The sequence below is a fragment of the Pseudomassariella vexata genome (assembly GCF_002105095.1).
Source record: "Pseudomassariella vexata strain CBS 129021 chromosome Unknown BCR38scaffold_3, whole genome shotgun sequence".
NCBI lineage: Eukaryota > Fungi > Ascomycota > Sordariomycetes > Amphisphaeriales > Pseudomassariaceae > Pseudomassariella > Pseudomassariella vexata.
Window position 1 is genome coordinate 1,228,840 of NW_024467958.1, and position 22,015 is coordinate 1,250,854.

Below are 22,015 nucleotides of genomic sequence, written 5' to 3' on the forward strand. Positions count from 1 at the left end.
CTGAGTCAAGTTGGTGGGTGGATGACCCGAATCCGGCTTCAGGAAGCCAAAAGTTAATTCTGACGTTTGAGGCTGCCAACCCAGACGAACAATAAAGCCTACACACCCCTACAAATAATGAAGTTGCCTTGAGTAGTCTACTCATGTGAAATTGATCTGAAAAAACATCCAAACGCCATCGGTTTTCAGCCCGAATGTTTCTCCCAGATCATCCATGCGTTCTGAGGTTCATTTCGGCTTGCCACTTTCCAGGTAACCGTCTTTGAACCCCTGCAGCTACGTTGTTCCTGCTACAACTAGTGCAAGCCAAGGAGAACTACGCATATAATCTGAGGACAGCTGTTTATGGTTACATTGGTTCGAGACTCTCCGGGATTCGTCGAATTCTGGCCCACGCTATGCTGTACTGGAACAACGCCCCCGAGTGGGTGACGGAATGAATATCGTAGCGAAGGAAAGATAGTACTAGGCCAGCCCGATATTTTAGTGTGACATAACGTAATTATTCTACTTGGTGCGTTGTTGTTTATCACCCACTGGGCCCCGTCTAGGTGTTGTTCTTGCGTCGTTATTTGCGTCTCGGATGGCTTCTCCATGGAGTTTTACGTTTGGTAAAGTACCCGTGAAACAGCAGATCGGCCAGCCTTCGCCTACGAATCACACCCGGGGATACAACACCGCCTAGCTTCATAACCGGGGCTCTTGAGTGAAAACAAACATGGTAACGTTATCCAAGCGCTATATTAGTCTACTTCTTCATGACATCATCTCCCTATGTTGTAATTCTCAGCAGAATGAGTTTGTGACCAAGTAAGTAATCAACAATACAGGTCAAATCCTAAGACATAGAAAGGCAGTCAAATCAAGGCTACACAACGAACACACTGGAAACATGTGGGACGGAGGATTGGCTTTTCCTGCGGGTTAGGTTCTGTTAAATTAGTTTCTTCCCGCCATGGAGCTTGGGGTTAATGATTTCTGGCTGCAGTTTTAGATGTTGATATTAGCCTTGATGTCAATGAGACAGGACCAGAGTTTGACTAATCTCGAAGTATATATGCAGCATACTTAGCCGCGCAAATGAAGATGTTTTGTTTGCGTTTTGCGCCATCGACGCCTTTTTTAATCTAAAAGACAAATTCGTCACAGATATACGCTTGGCCAATGATGATGGTACATGGAAATAGAGCATCTGGTTTAAGTAGCTTGTATTATTTCAGGACAAACTGGAGCTTCTGATATCGATAGATTCCTGTGACAGTGACTAATCGACGCGAGTAGACTTGATTTTCCTTTACCGCAACATAATCTCTCCAAAAAAGAGAGCTTATGGGTTGTAGAAGTTTGAAGCAGAAGCCTCTACGGTAGCGTCAGGCGGCAGCATGTCTGACAGTGTTGCTATAGCTTAGATATCGAAGACTGGCCTCACGACAGACGGTTGTTGGGCTGCTTTTGACGTACCGGGAAGCCTCCGGTCCCGACTAGCCTTCTCATGGTCTTGAACTGTCGGGTCACGAAGTCGCTATTAGTTTTCCAACTGTCTCTAACCCAAGTATATCCATCCAGCATAGTTAAGATAGAAGTGCATACGGGTATGATGTGGACAATATCGTGGAATATCCTAACGAGATAGAGTCGCTTTACTAGCTGTCTGTCTCTTAGGCTTCCTATTCGACGACTCTAAATGTCTTAGGATAATATATCACTGGGGATATCTATAACGTTATCACTAGCAAGGGTCTCCATGGCTCGTAAGTTAAGGCTTTTAATGTAGCACCCTTATTAATATTCTACTAATTTGGAAACTGGGTTTGGGACAACGCTAATCCGTTTCGAATGAGAATGGACGGACGCACATCCAGTTTCGCTCAAGAGGGAAAGGCGGTTGTTCGACCGTGACGGCGCTTCTAGCTGGTTTTGCTCAGAGGGGCTCGTCTATAATGGCTATTGCGATTTTCTCTGTTTGCAATTAGTATACATATTATCACACGTATGAACGGCTGATACTAATGACTGATCTCTGAGGCGCTTCAACGTAACAGAGCTGGAGAAACCTGGATACGTCCTTTTGCACCTATGTGGGGCCAACACAGAGATATCGTCATTATGCTAATGGATGCTGCCATGCTATCTTCACTCCAAACCTTCGTAATCATATGTCGTAGGTGTAGTCATCATCGCCCAACCAAAGTACATTTTTCCGTAGGTTGCCTTGTTGTCTGGCCTCCTGCCTGTGCAGACTTGGACGTTTGCCTCCTGGGAATACACCTACAAACCTTGCTCCAAATATCTTAGACATGCCTGGCTACCCTGAGATCTCTTTCCCCGGATAGCCTCGCGGATGAGAATGTAGTTGACAAAGGTGAAAATTGGTCGGAATGCGAGGAATCTGATATCCGGAACATGCACGATTTGGTCACCTTCGAACGTATTCCTTTGCGGACAAATCTTACATCGCCAATATCCTTAATCACAATCAAAACATCAGACATTCGTGAAGATGCCAACTGGGAGCTTGGCCATGATGAGTTTTGCTCAAATGCGCAAAACCCCGCAAGAGGCTCACCAGTTCATTTCACATGGTTAATTGGATAGGACCCAATCGGAATTCAAGCAGCCTCACCGCAGTCCAAATCCGGTTTCTGATCATCTCAAATCTCAAGTTCAGGTTCAGAACACTCCTGGAAATGCGCAATTTGGCGAAATCTTGTCATGAGCAAACACAGGATGTCGTATGTCCGACGAGTGAGTGGTAAATATCTGCAAAACAGTCTTTCTTCCGAGCGAGATCTGTACTATTGACCTATTGCCTAATTATGGAAGAGTAACTGTATATAAATACGTGAAGGAACGTTCATGTTCTCAATACTAGACACAATACACCCATGATCGCTCACTTCTCGAGACTCAATATGACTTGCTAAATTTATACTGCCCATATCCTATACACTTACAAACGAACCCCAACATGACGAAATCCTCTACGGTCACTCTTAAAGAGGGGAAATCACCGGGCAAAAAAACTTGCGTGATCCTCAATACCCCTGAGACATCGAATCAAGATGGTTCTGACCTGATGGCATCCCGTATCATGCACTTCACCCAGACCGATGCACCCTGGGTGCCAAGTGCGGAAACGGGATGTCACAAAGAGAGCCGCCAGAAACACATCCAAGCACGGCTGGCCAGTTTCGAAACCAAGTTCGGTGCCAGTGGGAAGACCAAGTAAGTGGGCATTGACTTTCCCAGCTCTAGATGCGTCTCTTGAGCAAGAGAAGATACCGTGAAGCTCACAAGTTGTACCTAGCCCAGGTCGTCCTTGATCTCTGTTTAGCTGGGAATCTCAATTCGACTTGAATGCTGCGGTAGCGGAGTTCAGGACTGGTCTTTAAAAGTAGAGGAAAGCTTGGGATATCATAGTAATTCCCAGTGGGGGCGTTGTCTATGGTACCTTGAAGGTATTGTAATTAGGCCCAGGGATGGCTTAGACTACGTTTTCATTATCCAGATTCGATTATTCTACTGGATATCTTTTCTTGCTGGGATTAATCTAGACTCGTGGATGTGGAAATCGAACATCATGATATTTATATGCGGCAACTGGTGACCACTCAAGAGTATACTGCCCAGCATTGAGCTGGAGCTTCTTCTCCAGGGACTGAGTGAATATGTATTGGAAGCCGTCGTGATATTGGTAACAAAGAATAACGTAAAATGTTTCCGTAGGTGCTGATATGCCTAAGTGATATGGGTGGACCACTCGTCACATGTTCTATTAACATATTCACCAAAGCAAGCTGGCCACCGCCTTGGAGTGCAATCACAATACTACTAACAACGAACCACAGTGTTGTGCACTTTACGAATCTTCTCTAACTAGAAATTATCAATCAGAGGAAATATGTGCCAAATGGGTCACACCAATGATTGGCAAGCAATAGTGTACAATAATATCGAGTCTCAGGCTCAAATGCCACTCGTCGATCTCAGTAGTGGATCAAAAATCATTACAGCAGCTGCCGACATCAGCTGAAAGGCTCGGGTTTCTGATAGGGCCTGTAATATGTGCCTTTGGATGGTTATTGAAATTGTTATTGGACGGCAGCCATGCCGAGGATAGTTTCCGACGCCGACAACGATGGTAGTCCCACATCCCCGTAGTATCGTACATACTTGTCGTTGGTAGTCCGATGGTGCCTTTGCTTGTGATACGCCTTGAACCACAGTCCGGATAGAAAGGAGTTGCCACTGAAGTTCGGGGAGCGAAACCAAGTTCGCTCCCAACATGCAACCGATGCCAGGACACCGAGTGTCTCACGGCAAGCAGAAGTGCCCGCAAAGACCCACGGGCACTGCCTCAAATTCCTGATTTTTGCAAAACACTAAGGAGAGATATACAATATCCAGCATCTTCGAGGCCACCGTGTTACTTGCGCAGACTATCAAGTCGCGCTTGAAGGTCGTCATCACCTGGGTCAGCGGCTCCACCACCGCCGCCGCCGATGGCCTGAGCAATTCTCCCCTCGGGAACTTTGTCGGCCTGCAACCCGGTAGGCGTTTCCCCAAACTGCGTACATGTTAGAACTTGAAGCGGACGGACGTCGTGATTTATGCCACTCACTGCTTGGTTGAGATCCACACCGATCTCCTCCAGGACTTGCTCGACGACCTCGTCACCCTCCTCTTCTATACCGACATCCATGGCATCGTCAATCGCATCATCCATCATCTCTTGCCTCTGTTCCATTACATCGTTCTCCCTCTCGAATTCCATGGCGATGCGCTGTAGGGCGGGCAGGTTCATGGATCGGTTCATGCTGCCCAGGGCCACGGTCGCACCCTTCATGGCTTGCATCATTTGTTCGTTCGTTCGATGGGTCTAGTGCAGGTTTGAAGTTGGTTAGCCATCGCAGCTCTTCTTAGATGGAAGTCGGCGCATGGTTGAATCGCCTCACCTGGAGTCGCAGTGATATCTTCTGCAGTTGACTTCGCATGCCGTAGAACTTTTCGACGTATCTCCTTGTGCGCACCAAGTCCTTCGCCTGAATCTTAGCGGCACCCATCTGACCCTTCTGGGCGCTCTGTTTGATCTGGTTGACGAGCGTCTTCTCCTGCTTCTCAAGCTTGACCCGCACTTGGTCAAGTTCGCGGATGGCTTTGTCGAGCATGCGCTGGTTCTTGCGCAGACGCTCGGCGGGCGTCATGCGCTTCCCGAAAGCCCATTCCAGAATCTGATGGTTGGCTGTTAGCAAGTTGCTTGGACAGAAGTAGCAGAGGGAGAGGAGATGCCTACATTCATGGCGGCGCTTGGTGGAAAGGTCCGATAGAGGCCGGGGCACTTGTACGTAGCGAAGACGAGGGTGCACTCAATGAAATGCGGACGCAGCAGGGCGCTCCCTCTCTCGACTCTCGAGTCTCGAGTCGCTGTTTCGATTCCTGAGAAGTCGAATGGGTATCTGACGAGGTTGAAAGCAGGTTACGTGTCGGGTGTTGCCGTCTCGTCTCGTCTTGGTTCGTGGATTGCTTGGCTAGTCAGTTAGGCACATGCAGACACCCAAGTGCGCCGGCATGGTACGTACCTACCTGATGTTATCGTTATCGCGTTATCGAAGCCATTGTCCTTATCCACATCGCTTCGCTTGATCCACTTGCCATACTTGAATCATCGTGCATGACGTGTTTTTCCGAACTCCGCATTACAGCCAATCAATGTGGCGTATTCCTCCCAAAGGCAAATTTCGCCTCTAACCATTTCAATGCTAAACCAAGGAGCCGACCGGAACAGCTCATTAAGAATCGTATTATCACCACACCGAAATCCCTTAACCTACCGCTCTCCTCGCTCGTTTTTCGTCAACACAGGCGCTGATGGATCTCACGATTTAGCTATGGGCCAAGAGTACTTTTCGTCCAAGGGAATGTCCCCAAAGGGACACCACGATGAGCAAGATGACGATCACGACGCAGCCCCGACTTCCTATGCCGGCGCCGGGAGCAGCGGTCGGCCAGGCTATGTAACCGTTGGGAATGGCTCGACATCGCATCACGCCGCACGACTACAATCACTACTTGACAGCGACTCGGGATATGGTGGAAGCACAGTTGGCAATGATATTGGATCCCCAAGGCTACCCATGGGATCTCCACGAACCGATCCGAGTCGGGGAGACATGCCACTCCAGACGTCTACGGGCCACGGCGATACCGACCGAAGAAACCAAGCCGCTGCCATCCACCAACTGTGGTATAACCAACAGCGCCTATCGCTTCGGCGCTCCATAAACAAAGTCGTCGAACTGCTGAAGGAGCTGCAGGAAAACAATGCCACGTGGCCGGCGCATTACCCGTCGGTGCAAACAGCTGACAGCAGCTCCTCTAGCAGAGAGAGGCCCTCGTTCCGTCCAGGTTTCCACCACACGCAATCAATGTCAATAGGAGGCGAGCCGTCATCATCACAGCACCCGGGACACCTACGCAGAGCCGCGACAACCCTGGATAACCACAGCACCGCTGAATCAAGCAAAGACGCAGAGAACAAAGCCGCCTCCGAACCTCGATTGATGTCACCTCAAATTGCGCAGGAGTTCTCCGTTTTGAAGCTGGACCTTAAACTCGGCGCTCTGCACCAGGCCGAGTTGGTCCATTCTCTTGAGAAAGGGTCGATCGCATCGCTACTCGATGGCAAGATTAGTTCGAGTATCAAGCACCTGCAGTCACTGGGAGAAAGAATAGAGGACACGTCAAGTAAGGTTTTGGTCACTGGAGACCTGAACGCCGGAAAGTCAACATTCTGCAATGCCCTCCTGCGACGGAAAGTCCTCCCAGAGGATCAGCAGCCCTGCACCAGCATTTTCTGCGAAGTGCTTGACGCTAGAGAGAACGGGGGAATCGAGGAGGTCCATGCCATTCACAAGTATGCCGTATACAACCGTCACGACGAGACCACGTACGATGTCTTCAAACTCCAGGAGCTTGAGAAGATCGTCATCGACAATAGCAACTATATGCAGTGCAAGGTCTACGTGCGGGATGTTCGATCCATTGACGAATCGCTGCTCAACAACGGCGTGGTTGACATTGCCTTGATCGACGCGCCGGGTCTCAACTCAGATACGACCAAAACCACAGCTGTGTTCGCGCGACAAGAGGAAATCGATGTGGTCGTCTTCGTCGTCTCCGCAGCCAACCACTTTACCATGTCGGCAAAGGAATTCATCTGGGCAGCCGCAGCCGAGAAAGCGTACCTTTTCATTGTCGTTAACGGTTATGATGGCATTCGAAACAAGGAACGTTGTCAGAAGATGATTCTGGATCAGGTATATGGCCTCAGTCCACGGACCTTCAAGGAGTCAAGTGAACTCGTTCATTTTGTCTCCAGCAATGCCGTCCCCACAGCACCGCCACCTGGCGGCCCGGACGGAGGAGGCAGCGGAAGCTATAGCGGAGGCGGCGGTGGAGATGACCCCAATGACCCGAAAGGTAAAGGGAAGGAGAAGGAGAAGGAGAAGATCCAAGATTTCGAGAAGTTGGAACAATCCCTCCGTAGATTTGTGTTGGAGAAGAGAGCCAAGTCCAAGCTTGCCCCAGCCAAGACGTACCTAACGAACATCCTCAACGACGTCAATGTACTCGCCACTGTCAACTCGGAAGTCGCCCAGTCCGAACTCGATCGGGTCACACAAGAGCTACGAGATCTTGAGCCTCTCCTTGAATCATCGACGAGGGCCAAGTCCGAGGTCAGCGACCAGATCGACCAAACGATCGAGGAAACCTGCAAAGGGATCTATGATTACACAAGGATGTCACTGAACTCCGCGATTACCAATATAGGGGACAGAAACCTGGGTGTTCCATACCATGGAATTTTTAGCGCCTTCGAATATGCGGAAGCCCTCAAGGACGAAATGCTCTCTGAGATCTCGGCTTCCGTCACTGCTTGTGAGGAGCACGCTCGCGTCCAGACTGTTGGCGGTGTGAATGCCATCAAGCAGCTCGGCATTTTGCATCTTGGCGACGAGTACCACGACCTCAACTTCCGTTCTGATGTCATGTTCCGAAGACGGAGGGATGCTCTCGCCAAACAGGTCGAAATCCCCACCGAACTTTGGGACTTCGTGGATTGGTCAACTCTGGTGCAGCGGCAAGAGAAAGTTGCCGGTACTGGTATGGCCCTGACTGTTGCAACTGCTGTCGGTGGCAGACTTATTGGTGGATACGGATGGATGGATCACGCGTTGAGCGCAGCTAAAGTCCTCGGCAACGACAATCTACGACGACTCATCATCCCTGGTATCGTCGTAGCAGGTAAGCTTCCCGTCTGACATAGGCTTTACCGCCTGTACTAACCGTGGTGTAGTCGTGTCCGCCACAGCCTATGTGCTCCAACAAATTCCACAATCCCTGCCCCATCGACTCTCGACCAAACTTTCTACACAGCTGCTATCCATTGATTATATTCACTCCAACAGTACTCGCATATCCAGCTCAGTGCGCAAGGTCTTGCGATTTCCTGCTGACAACTTGCGGGTTGGACTCGCTCGGTCAGTAGAGCAGTTAGGGGCCAAGCGGGACGAAACCATGAAAGTCAGAGAAGAGAGCCGAGTCGCTGTGAAGTACTTTGGTAACCTCGTACGCGAAAGTGCCCAACAGCGTTCCACGGTTGACGCGGTCGACCTCGACGCACACCCGCAGGCTGTCGCTGGAGGCATCAGCATTTCCTAAGTAAAACGTCGCCATTGAATCTTATCAGGCATCGAACGGCGTTCATGGCTTGACTTTGGGTCTACACAATACCACTTCTCTCTTAAATCACCCTCTCGAGCAATCCAAATTGTTCGGGTTTCCTTTATTTTCTTCTGTGTGTTTGCAGTAGGGAAGAAAACGGGGCAGCATAGCGAGCAAAAATGGTCGATAGTGGAAGCGGACTCCGCCTGTTGGTCTTGCAAATGAATGAATGAATGATAAGGTATCTACTTCCTTCGGTTTGCAGGCTTGGAGGTTAGCGGAGAACAGGTTACTCTCTACTCGACACTCTCATGTACCTAAGTGCTTTAATTCAGACGAAGTAAATGAAGACTGATAACGATCTGGAGACTCGTAGTACACTGTGCTGAAGTGATTGCCAATTAAGACTTTAGTATGCTCGCATATGCGGTTGTGTGCATAGCATACTCCGAATGTTGTCCTATGTTCTGAGCATATGACCTCTGATTAAGTCTTGCATCATGGTTTTAGTCACGCAGCGAACGGAATCATGTAGTCTTGGCCGCCGCATCATCTGTTGTGAACTTCAATCATGTCGAGCCTGCTGCGAGTCCCTTTGGCGTGATCTGAAGTAATGATTTCGGGCGTGGAAGAGAACAATATTTGCTCAGGTCGGGCCGAAACTGCAAAGACTTGTTGATGCAACTGTGACACAGCAGCTGGTCCCTATGCACCGATGGGACCAAAAAGGCTGTCATGGAGAGTCAATGAAGTATTGGCTGATTAACGGTGTGGAGCAGCCAGATACGAAAAATGGCATGTTGCTTCATGAACTGACTGCGGACACTTGACGCAGTAGTATATATATTGGATCTGAGGTAGTTATATGTGTGTGAAACGTCTGCCTGAAGGTGTTGCACTAGACTTTGAGAGACCGGGTCTTAATCTTTAATCAATCCCTCAGTAATTAAGGATATATCGCCTGGCCGTGGTTCACTTCGTGAACTATAACACTTGACACATGGTACGGCATAGCTTGAACGCGTGACTAGGTATTTGTTGGTTGTATTTATCCAGTTAGGCCCAGTGGTGCTGAGCCGAACCAACACAGGCCCCAAAGGGACCCCTATGGAAATGTAGGTATGTCTAACGGTGAATTCTGCACATAGAAAACCGCGGATAGAGAGAAAAAGTGTCGAAAAAATGAATGGCTTTGCTGTCGACGTTGTGCTTCTGTGTTGAAATTTGTTGGGTGACAACACTGGGTTTACCATACAGAGAAAGTCTATCTACATGCAAGTACTATGAGTTTATATCCAATAATAGAGACTGAGGGCACTGTTGGGGTTCTCTCATATGAACCATCACTATATAAAGATTAAGAGTCTACATCAGCAACGCGGATTATTGTTCGAAATTAAAATTTATCGTTTGCAACATGACCACCGTATCTATTATTTCGAAACCATAAGGCCCTTCGTTTTGATACTATTCGGCCAATAATGTGGAGTTTTCGAGCGGGTTTACCATTCGTCGTCACCATCGAGATAGTATTCCTCCCTGGGTACAAGAGGCGTACCTGTTGGACCTTCAAGGCTACTCCATCAAGACTGCCAAGTCAAGGAGAAAAGTAAAGCCGCAAACCGTACGAAGTATGGGTCAATATGACCTCTACCCATTGAACCACATAAGTCCTGGCTGTGGGACAGGCATCAGTCATTTCTGTTTATATAAGGCCCCTATGGCCGCCATTTACTTCTCTCAGGACTCTCCAGAGATCGTGACACTTTCAATACAAGACCATTTGTCCACAATCCAATAGTACCTCTAACCAGTATTGGTGTCAAGATCGGTGAGGCTCAGACCCATAGGTTTACACATGTTTTCAGACACCCGATGGATAGTATAACATTTATGGCACAGGCAGATCTGATTTGAAAATTCCCCGAAAGTCAGGACTAAACAAATAAACCCACTGAGACTGCTTAGACGGAGAACGCCTCTACTGAGACGTCACTGCCCCTATTGGCGCTAGGAATTCCTCTTCGATCGCAGCCATAAACACAATATCAACTGATACGGTCTTAAATATGACCGATCAGACGAAAATAGCCACGACTACCGCTTCTTCCATCAGAACGGTTTCATATTCGGTGACAACTATAACTAATACTGTTGTGGCTTGCAGTTCCGGGACCGGTTCATACACTACACTCGGTGCGTCGAACATGAGCGAGACCACAGCGCATCTATTAGGGTTCTGTTCCAGACTCTGCCACTGACGGCATCTCAGGGCGAAGGATTGATTAAGCTCCCGAATGTAAGCATCTTGTAATTGAAACCCCCCTGCCCCCTCCCCCCATTTTCCCCCAAGTTTCCTATCTTTCTTGCGAAGCGTTCTAAGATCTCGAAACGCATTCGTTAAACAGTCGGCGCTGGTTACCGGCAGTGTACCAGCAATTGTTATGATTCCACTATCAGTTTAAGATACCAAGCCAATGCGAAGGCCCAACTTCAATGGCTCTCCCATCAGGCGGGGCAGACTTTCGAACATCCTCTTGCTGGCCTCGCCTACTTTTTCGACGAGACCGCAGGCGAGGATATTCCTGTTCATCTTATATACACGAGAGCACAGATAGACAACCTGCTAAGCAACTAGACATTCACCAACTACCATATTTATTAATAAGTGAAAAAGATGGGTTAACCTGGCTTAATCCTTTCCTTGGGTGTGCTTGTCTCCGTCCCAGACAAAACAGTCGCCTTATTGGAGGACCGTGGCTCCCGAGGCGTAGTCCATATGGTGCACGCAAAGGCATGGCTCGCACTCGGATAGCCCTGTTCGCGGTTTCCTCGAGAGACTTCGGAGTCAATGCTTTGGTGGACAGAGTAGGCTATACCAGCCACCCTTCGGAGTCTTGTATGTGTTCAACACATGCATAGATCTGCAATAATACTTCCAACGAACTACCGCCCACGTTTGAGTCCGCCGGTGGCGACCCTCCTTAGTTCGTGCTCGTGGTACACAAAATCTGATGCAGGGTTCAGTGGGATCGTATTCGCTACTCTCCCGAACTTTAAGCCAACCTGGCTTTTGCATCAACAATACGTGAATATCGACAGTGTTGTTTTGGCATACAGTGTGGCCAGCAGCTTCAGCTTGGACGGTTTGACGCACCTTTGCAATACGTATCTGGTTATCAGACACCTGAGCTCCGCGACGCGAAGTGGCCAGGGATGATAGTCGCTCGCAAGATCGACTTACCGCCGCACTAGTTGGAGGTCGTGACGGAAGAGGGGAAGCGCTTCACTGACATTATTGACGCCATATTTACATAAATGTCGGCAAAGGGTAATACAGGTGTTCATAAGGCGACAGGCCAGATGATTGTGTGGACTTCAACATACAAAGCTGAAACAAGCTACATATAAATATCGTCTTCTTGATAGGCTCTTAACCAGGACCACAGGGTTCGGATACCATTACCAAGAATATCATTGAATCGTACTTTGACACATCCGTTATTCTTCCGTAGGTCACACGTTGTCACCAATAGCTGATAGAGTAATTCCTATCTATGAATCTTACAAAGCATAGATTTGGCTGCATGCTGCTAGCGAACGACCTTGCAGCTGTATAAGTATAGAAGTGTATTCCTGAAAGGTGAATCATCTGACAGGATAATACGAAAATAGTACTAAAACCTAGAGTGGGTAAATTAAGATCTAATTTATACGAATGGTGCTTGTTTCCTTCTGTTTTCTCTTCTTTTATTTTGCTTTCTCAAGGAAAATACATGTTTCCGTTGACCAGAAAATATACGAACAACTCTAAGGAAGCACCTTATAAATAAACCTTTTCCCCCTGGAGTAGATATTACCTCTTCGAGAAATCCAAGACACTCACAGTGGGGGAAACAATTGGCAAGCATTGTGAGTGGGAATTATGGGGAGCCAGTCTGAAACGGGTGCCCGTTTCAGGATCCATCCTACCTGCGGACGTTTGGGCAACTGGGCCACTGCGCAATAACTATTTCTTCAACTCACCTCTGTCTCGTTGCAATGCAAGCAAAACACAAACACCTAGCCAAGCTCTGCGATGCCAAGAGTCATCAAATAACCTTAATCCTACGACTCTGCATATAGGTACTCTTGAGTCTTTAGATAGGAGCGCAGGATATAAGCGCTCCACCTACTTTTCTAACCTCAATCAAGCTTCAACACACTCTTTTCGCAATGGCGGCCTTCGACAGAAACTTCACATTCTTCACAGTACGTTGCGACTATCATGTTGAACGCAGTTAACTATATCAAACTGACACTCCCGCCAGATCCCCGCGGCCTTCATTCTACTGTTCTTCCCCAAAGTCTACAGCGCCATTCTGGGCCGCAAGTACTTCAACCAAGCCGATCCACGCAAATACCAACCCGCCGTCTCCAAAGCAGATGATCTAGATTACAAGGTATGCCCTTCTTTTCGTTCCATCCCCACCCATGCGTCATAAACTGACCAGAACCGCCCAGACCAAAAACCGCATCCTCCGTGCCGAGGCCGCCGTAGCCAACGGCCTCGAGACCATATCGCTCTATGCTGCTGCTGTAGTAGCGGTTAACGCGGCGGATGTCGACCCGAAGACGGCGAACGCGCTGTCGATTGTGTACTTGGGAACGCGGGTGGCGTATAATATCGTCTACGTGATATTGCAAGACGACCCTAGGTGGGGTATGGTGAGGAGTGTGACGTGGATGGGGGGTATTTGGATTATTTTGGCTATGTTCTTGTTGGCTGGCGCGGCGGTGTATTAAGGGTTCTGAGGAGTGATGTGGGTATTTGGCCTTTAACTGTAGCGCAGATCGGTTATTAGTACATACTGTAACGGGGTAAGGCCGGACATCAGGGAAATAGGTTACGGGGCTAGGAGAAAGTTCATTTTCTCTTCTTTAAGAGGCACAGAGGCAGAGTAGGACACGAGTCCCCCATCTTCACGCATCATCATCCTCATCTTCATATCATCATCTCCTTCTTATCTATATCTTCACCTTCGCTTTTCAGTCAGTTATTTAGTTATTTTAGTTATTCAGCTTATCTTTACGTTCGAGATCCTATTATCACGATACGAGTATCAGAGGCACATCCGACCAACTCGCGCACCAGACGTATAAGAGCTTCACTCTTATAACCAGTACCACGATCTTCGTCTGATAAGACCACCAGATGGGATCTGTTGGTACTGGAGCCGTCTGTTCAGTGTGTTAGGTGGTAGGTATATCCTACTGACCGCCTGACCCCGTTTCAATATCATCTTCGGTATATTAACTCATAGTAGTATAAAGAAGACGTACATAAAATTTCGTAACGATTAAATCGATATTGGTAAAGATAAAGAGGTTGAAGTTAGAGGCTAGAGGTATTAATAAGGCATTTTTGGGTGTCCCACATGTGAGTGTGGGACGTTATCCTTAAGCCTACTCCAGGGAACGAACGACGGTCGAATAGGTTGGAAGCTGTTACCGATTAATAGAATAATCCTTTGATATCCACACGCACTGAGCGTGTACCGAAATTATCAATCGACTTCAGCACATTGCTGTCACGTTCTTTGTCCTTTCATTTCTGCACGCTTTCCAGGATAGTAACCCGGTGGCCATCAATTTCTATTGAAAATTAGCTTTGGCTATAGTCATAGATGTCACTCAATATCGCATGCAAAGTCACTGGCCCAAATGTCCCGGACTGGGAGGCAACTCCCCCGTGTCCCACATCTTAGGTTCAGGCCCCATCTCAAACTCCAGCAGACCTCCTTCTCCCCCGACAAGATCCTCATGACTGACCCAGCTTTGATTCCACATCTGTCCATTCACCTTCAAGTTTTGAATGAAACTACCCTGTTCCAATCCACTCGCCTTGATTCTCAGTACACCACCGTCGTCTCCAAGTCGAATCGTCATATTTTCAAACCGCGGCGACAGAATGAGATACACCGGTTGAGTGACAACAGGGTAAATACCAATCATGTTCCACACGATCCAACTACTCATGGAACCCGAATCGTCATTTCCGGGAACGCCGGACCTCCCGGTGTTGTACCACTGATCCTGGATCTCCCTTGAGCGGCTTACGGATCTGTGCTGCCGCCCTGGAATATAATTGTACAGAAACGGGGTCATGAAGCTGGGTTCGTTACCAGGGTTAAAGATTGTGTCGCCAGCTCGATTGCCCCCTGAGTTAGACTGAGCCAATCCTGGGATGAACATCGCATCAAGTCGTTCTTCGAAGGTTTCGGTGCCACCCATCAAGGAAATGAGAGTCTTCATGTCGAACGGGATCGAGAAGCTGTACTCCCATGGGACACCCTCGTAACTGATTGCCTGCCAGTTGCAGTCGCCGCAGCTCAGCGGATCGTACTCCTTGATACTGCCGTTTCCATAGGTTGGTGCCAGGAAGCCGGTAAAATTGAGAGACGTGACGTTTGCCGCCCACGTTTTTTGCCACCCCCTGTTCCAAATGTTACCCATGGGTTTTTCTGACTTAAATGAAAGTAATTTGACTTACGTTGACCGATTAAGGTATAATGCCACGTCCTTGTGCGCCTCTCCCTTAGCAACCTGAGCTAGCGAGAAATCGTTGTGCGAATACTCAACCGTCTTGCTGATGCTCCTCCCGAAAGTCGGTGTCACGAAACCATACTTTTTCCAGTCTAGCAGTGCGCCACGGCCTTCTTTGGTGCTTCCGCTGAGATCCTCCCAGTCGAAGTTGTTGTACGGCACGACCTCAGCATTCGTTTTCATGGCAAGATAACCGTCGGTCCAATTGATGTCTCCCTGGAGCCCCTTGACGTACGCATCAGCAAGGATGTTGTCAGCGTTTGAACCGCCCTGGACTCTTCCGTTGGTGTTGCGACTTCGTCCATCAGGCATGAATCTCTCGAACCGCCAGATATCGATCATGGCGCGAATCATGTCGATTTGTCTATGGGGCAGGATGAGTGAAATTAATGCGTGCGTGCATCGGAATGTGTCCTATTAATTCAGAGTTAGCATGGGCTGATTGCTACTCCATTCATCACCATCCCCGAGTGTTTTCGTGACACTACATATAAAATTCATGGCTGTGGCTTACCCAAAGTGTATAGAAGTCATCATAATATGGCTCGTCAGACTCCCAATAGGGGTTTTCCCCTGTGCGATCCGAAGGCATCAGATGAGAATGGTACACTCCCGTGTAAAACATCTCCAGCTGTGTCTTATTCGCGCTCGTAACATCAATCTTTGACAAGACTTCCGTGTTCCATTGGTCCTTGGCTGCTTCAACCGTTGCATTCAAATCCCAACCCACAATCTCGTTCAGAAATTGACATGCCTTATCTGCAGAAACCCAAGAGACACCGACTTTTGATGTGACTGTCGAAGCGTTGGCGGGAAACTCAAATAAGGCGCCAACGCGGTCAGCATATTGATAGCTCACAGTCCCGCCCTGGATGTATGTTGAATCGGTGAATACAGGGTTCACATCAGTGGCGTTAGGCCAATAAGGGTCTGTGTATTTTCCAGAGAAGAACTGTGCGTTTGATGGAACAGTATCGAATTGGCCGCAGAAGTACACTCTGTAATCTCCTCCTATGATAAAGTCAATTGAGGCCCATTTTAAACATAATGAATGAACCAACTCACCCGTGGCCCAACCTTCTCGGTACACGCCATATCCAGAGTACGTAGTGCCGTCGTCGCTCCGCTCTATGACCCCATTGCTGTACCATTGCTCCTTCTTCCCAATACTTGGAAGAAAGTGACTTATATCTACCACGACATATCGACCTTCGTTTTCCGGATATTGGTACTTCATGACGCCAGCATGCATGCTAGCGCTCATCTCCGCCGTGACGCCATTTTCAAGTTGGGTCTTGTAATAACCCACACTGGCCACATCATCACCCACACGAGGCTGCATGTATGTGATATTATCCAAAAGATTAACACCTTCGAGCGTAGTGAGAGGCATTTGTGGGATGAGTCCATACGTAGGCGCTCCCCCAGTTCCACTCACGTGGAGCATGGAGATGGCCGTGACGTTCCCATCGGGCGTGTATCCAGCATTCGCTTGATATGAAACGTTCCATCTGTCCAGCAGCCAGTCAGAGAATGGCTAGCAACCGTGTATAGCCTGCATACCTCGTTGTGTCCATTCCCACTTTGACTGCTCCAAATGGCAACGTTGCTCCAGGAAAGACGTTTCCTCCCCGGAAGGCTGAGCCTGGTACATCTCCCTCTGTACCGAGGAACAGGTTGACATGTTTGGTGAAATCTCGGGTTTCACCGAAGACTGTGCTGATAAGAGCCAGAGAAAGTACACCACAGAGGAGAGATACCATCTCGAAATCGCAGTTAAGGCTGTGGAATCAAGAAGAATGGTCGAGACTGGGTGGCTGCTGTATCGCAGTGGGGTCAGATCTGGATGACGGCGACTTATATGAACAAAGAAATACGAGTACTGGAGAAGTAAGATGGTGCAATTCTTTCCACCCGATCATTCGCCAATTTCCGGGGAACTTGTCACCCCACAAACCCCATGACATCTGACGAACCGTCCAGGTTTTCTTTCGATAGTGCAGACGCAGAAGTCCACTTAATCCCCGCTTCAGTCAACGCTTCTCGATTTTGTTGCCATCTTAACCCTGCTACGAGTATTGCGGCGGTGAAGAAAGTTGGACTTGGTCCGACTATAATTACATGTAAAGGGAGAAGCGGGATTTCTGTTGCTGGATCATGACGCCACTTATCCGTCTAGCGGATAAACGGCCACCTACTGAATATTCTCCACCATTTCATGATTCACAGCCGAGGGTAGCATTTGCAGATTTGAATTAGTCCGATGTAATAAGAAGCCAGGGAATGAAACGCTCCTCTGGGAAAGTTGAAATTCATAGTATTCTAAATGACGAACATGCATGAGAGTTCGAACCAAAGTATACATAAAGCTGTCTCTTTTGCTTTCCCGCTTGTTGATACGAAGTTGGCTACCCCGCCGCCAAGGCAGGCAGTAAATGGAGACGACCCATACAGCAACTGCCAACTGAGGGGAAACTCATGGTCTGTCACTCCATGATAAAACTATATTCTGTACCTGACAGATCTGCCATGTAGGAAGTGCACCTCTGAGAACTCCTACTGTATAGAATACTATCTGCAACGCTTTCCGGGCACATGTCGCGTCCCCCTCAACGGGTCCCCGGTATTTTTACAGTAGGATTCGACCCTAGGACTCCCGGTAACTTCCTGGTTTCCGCTTATGTGTTTTCCCCTACTATTGTGTGCAACCCGAAACAGATCGCCAGTCAAAAGCAGATGGGTTGAACTTCATTTTGAAGAAATAAATCGCCGGGCAGATCTTTGTAGAAAGACGCAGTTCGCAAAGGCTCTATGATGTTACTGATCGGTATCGATCCTCGCCATATCCGCCCACCACGCGGGTGTTCGTCGTTCTAATCGTTGAGCATCTCGTCGAACCGCTCGATACCCACTATGGCCTGGTCGTCGCCTCACTCGGGTATCTAGAGTACTCATCGAGCTGCCAAGATCGATAAGTTGCCATCTAGATACGTATCCTCCTTGGCGTCAAGGATGCAAATTCTAAGGCAGTACAATTAAGATGTTTCATCATGCGTGGAATAATGGCCGAATTCAAGGTTGGCTTGTCCTTAATGAGGCCCTTGACGAGATCGTATACTGGGAGGTCGTCTGGTTTAAGTCTCCATTTCTCGCTCTTGGGATACAAGAGGACCAAGTCGGTATTCCTCAGGATCAGGGTTGAATGTGTCATTCTCATCTTTTCCCAGTAGAGAGGGGTCATTATCGAAGACTTCATCCGGGCCGTCAAACATGACGTAACCATGGCACTTAACAGCCAATTATTCATTCCTAGTTTCTTGAAGATGTCCATAGACCAACACTTGGAGTACAATGCCAGGTTGACGGAGCAACCTGATCCAATGGGAATCGATGGGGATACTGCAGTTTTCCACACAAGTTTCTTCGAGTTTCAACGTAGTGCCTTCCCACGAAACCTCAAGGCCAGGGGGCCTTTCACTCTGTATTCGTCTTTCAGCATCACAACTGGTATATAGCTGAACTTAGGTCAAGTCAGTTTTGTGATAACAAGGAATTACTGATTTCCTTTTTTATTTAAAGCATAGCACTTTCCGCGTATTGAGGCTTCGCACACATCATCATTGTCTCCACAGCCGATTTCTTCGACGAAAGTAATCGCTGACTTATGGCCCTATTTAGAAATGGGCGAAGCTTTGGTCCCGCTACTTGCGGTAGAAGAGATTGCTGGCCCTGAGGCCTCTGATTCATCCGAGGTTATTGAGCTGTCATAACCTGGCCATCTAAAAGGATTGGATTCAGTGATCAAATCTGTGACGGCTTTGCACTATCAATCGAGGCAGCCAAGCATACGCTTCAACGCAAAATATAGGTGGTCCAATTTTTGACTCGGGCATTGCATTTTGTTCTCTTGGTTATTGTAAACGCCTCCCGTGGTTTATGCAAGCATTAATTCCTCATTCAAATTATTGCCTATATATCACGATGGATCTTCTGGACATTATTGTGCGCAGTCAGATGGTCAATTTTGCCATATCCCTTGCTAGCTGCCATGCTACTCTCTCGGGAGTCTTCTTTGGTGTCGCGCCCAAGTAGCCTGGGAAAGCACTAACCGAGTGTGTGTGCCGAGCCATCTGCATCGATACACCCTATGTATCAATTACTAGAGTTGGCCAATATGACATGGTTAGAGATACCAAAATTACATACAGAATATGGAGCTGTCATGAAATCCATCCGCAAACGAGGCAAACTCCAACACGGCGAGACCCTGAATTATAGTAAGGCCATTTAACTCTACTACTTCAAGCTGAACACCCCAGGTCATCGTGCTTTCGGAGAGCATTACTTCGAGATCCTCGTATATTTTATACAACTGTCCAAGAAATCGGATACGAGGCGGAAAGGGTCGTGGGTCGACGTTGATTGACGTTGAGTTCCACGTACGCAGCGAGCAGCTGAATAAATCCAAAAGTGGCACGGGAAGCTCAACGCGTTGATGCACGAAGCAACAAGTCTATTTATAGGGTAACAGAGATCCCTCGCAAATTGGGACAAGAAGTTGGACAGCGTACCATAATAAGATGAAGCATGGCCGATGAAAATAAGCTTAGGGAGAAGGCGCGGGCCCAAGAAAAGCAATAAAGCATCACGAAGACAAGTTAATCATGGGTAAGTATAAAGTCAGCCATAATAGTTGGTAGCTTCAGGGTGTGGCTAAAGCAAGGAATCAACATAACCATAAACCAGGAATAAGTTAAGTAAAGTAAATCTAGTATGATGAAGTTTGATCCATGCCATCAGCAACTGCGATGAATATAATAGGTTAACGAACACTTATAGTCATTCTCATTATTCACAGTTTCTCATAATTCTAAAGATCACTTACCACGATTCGTGGATATGTGATAGACTAGCTGCCATTGTTTGAAATATCCATTCCATAGAGCTACAACATTCGTTATATATTGACCGACGGGAATAGCCAAACCAACAAATGGCTGATGTACCCGATATGTAGTAGTCACTTGCCAGAATACAAGAAAACTTCCGTGTACTTGTTCTATTTGTGTAATTAAGTCGTAAATATGAACTCCAAGCTCGTGTTGAGGTATCTTACCGGCATAACTCATATGCAAGATCGTACGAAGTGTGGCCAGACAAGCCAGGCCAAGCCCTGAGATGACCAGTCACTTCTTAAATATACTCTTATATGTCAATGGTGAGTTTTCGTAGCTACCCACAATCCCCCAATCATGTCAACCCGGAAGCTCATGAAAAGTACGACTCCCAGGGAGCTCAAAGATCGGTTGCGGTGCATCCAACTCGACAATACTCCGCCCGGCATTGACATGTATCGCCGGAAACCTCGACCTCCTCTTCTCCACCTCTGGCCATGGGGGAAAGCTCAAATCAATCGAGCTCCGCCGCGCCTGTAGGTATGCCTGTCCCCATCTCGACTTTCTAAAGGTGTAGAATACCCCCAGAATCCCAAAGGCAAAGATGCCCGATGCTGAGCCCACCGCAATCCCGGCTGTCGTGGCGACACGCGAGCTTTTCTCGTTTGATTCTCCCATTCCATCCGTCTCATTGCTCGAGCTTGATGGCGTTGAAGATGGCATTGAAGTAGGCGTAAGCATGGTGGTTGGTGGCGTGCTCTCGCCTAACCCAGAAAAGAAAGAAGATGAGGCAAACGGCGATCCTGAGATTACTGTGGGCGAAGGTATGATCGGGGTCATTGCCGCAGACACGACCAGCGTCGACGGCGCGGATAGTGTCACATTGCTGGTATGTTCTTGTGTACTCGATGCACTTGTGCTTGTGACGTCTTGCTTCCCGACGGTCCCAGTAGGTGTGGTGGTTGTGAAAAGCCCCAAAGTTGCAGATTCGCACTGCGCCGATGCGATCGTGGACATCGAATTTATATCCCTCGGTTCACATTGTAATACCAGACAGGGACCTAGTATCGCGAATATTGAAACAAATGCTGGGCCACACATGCAACCAATATCCCCAATAGTACATCCTCCAGCCGGTACTGCGGTCTTTACGCATGGTGTCTGTGCATATTAGTCGGTGTGGTGTACTAAATTCCCATGGTTAACTACTCACCGCGCAGGTCGGTTCTCCCATCAGGTCTTGACCGTTTACACGTCCGAGGAAAAACACGGCCAAGCAAGTCACCAGAGCCGGTCGTCGAGCCATTTATAAGGTGTAGTCTGCCTTCAAGGCAGTTATGGTCTTATTGAGCCTGCCAAATGACCATACCTTAACCAGATAGAGATATTGTATCGCTGTAAATGCGGAAAGAATACAAAAGCAATCATACGGACGTCCGAAATCAGAAAATGGGGAGCTACAGCCTTAAAACTACGCTACAGATCCAAGGCTCTGATTCCATAATTGATATTCTCAGGCCAGTTGTGACGTTATTTCGTCTGAACGTTGGAGCTGCTACCTAGTGATGTCAACATGCCGAGTTCCTAGTATTGTTGTCATGGCCCTTTATTCCTAGGTTTTGTTCAAAAGTTGACGCGTAACAATTGTCCCATCTTGCACGGAGTTCTCCATTCGGCAATCGATACGTCGTTCGTTAGGGCTGGCTATGGCTGTTGCAGATCAACAGGATGGGAGAAACATGTACGGAACTCTCCCGCCACCAAACCTTCGTTGAGAAATCAGATATCGACGTTTTAAAAACGCGGAGTAG

The 22,015-nt window shown here is 48.1% G+C and overlaps 5 protein-coding genes across 5 annotated transcripts; 2 read left to right on the top strand and 3 right to left on the bottom strand.

Moving 5' to 3' along the window:
• Window positions 1-4,426: 4,426 nt before the first annotated feature.
• Window positions 4,427-5,299, bottom strand: BCR38DRAFT_406416 (Snf7-domain-containing protein; the record flags this gene model as incomplete). Its single annotated transcript, XM_040858050.1, has 4 exons — window positions 4,427-4,567; window positions 4,622-4,879; window positions 4,956-5,231; window positions 5,294-5,299. 4 exons carry the CDS (start codon window positions 5,297-5,299, stop codon window positions 4,427-4,429), a joined length of 681 nt encoding a protein of 226 aa, XP_040718782.1.
• A 589-nt stretch (window positions 5,300-5,888) lies between these two features.
• Window positions 5,889-8,721, top strand: BCR38DRAFT_481982 (uncharacterized protein; the record flags this gene model as incomplete). The annotated part of the gene is made up of 2 exons (XM_040863444.1): window positions 5,889-8,304; window positions 8,357-8,721. The coding sequence occupies 2 exons, from the start codon at window positions 5,889-5,891 to the stop codon at window positions 8,719-8,721; spliced, it is 2,781 nt and encodes a 926-aa protein (XP_040718783.1).
• Window positions 8,722-12,772: 4,051 nt separating this feature from the next.
• Window positions 12,773-13,665, top strand: BCR38DRAFT_386097 (uncharacterized protein). Its single transcript, XM_040857483.1, has 3 exons — window positions 12,773-12,975; window positions 13,035-13,166; window positions 13,228-13,665. Exons 1-3 carry the CDS (start codon window positions 12,940-12,942, stop codon window positions 13,507-13,509), a joined length of 450 nt encoding a protein of 149 aa, XP_040718784.1. The 5' UTR covers window positions 12,773-12,939; the 3' UTR covers window positions 13,510-13,665.
• Window positions 13,666-14,319: 654 nt separating this feature from the next.
• Window positions 14,320-17,170, bottom strand: BCR38DRAFT_423444 (alpha-1,2-mannosidase family protein-like protein). Its single transcript, XM_040859589.1, has 5 exons — window positions 16,873-17,170; window positions 16,375-16,820; window positions 15,824-16,320; window positions 15,257-15,723; window positions 14,320-15,199 (listed from the first exon to the last, which is right to left on the bottom strand). The coding sequence occupies exons 1-5, from the start codon at window positions 17,070-17,072 to the stop codon at window positions 14,416-14,418; spliced, it is 2,394 nt and encodes a 797-aa protein (XP_040718785.1). The 5' UTR covers window positions 17,073-17,170; the 3' UTR covers window positions 14,320-14,415.
• A 3,898-nt stretch (window positions 17,171-21,068) lies between these two features.
• BCR38DRAFT_335658 (uncharacterized protein) lies at window positions 21,069-21,510 on the bottom strand (the record flags this gene model as incomplete). Its single annotated transcript, XM_040855398.1, has 2 exons — window positions 21,069-21,365; window positions 21,418-21,510. Coding segments are annotated over 2 exons (390 nt in total), but the record flags the coding sequence as incomplete, so codon positions are not given.
• Window positions 21,511-22,015: the final 505 nt, after the last annotated feature.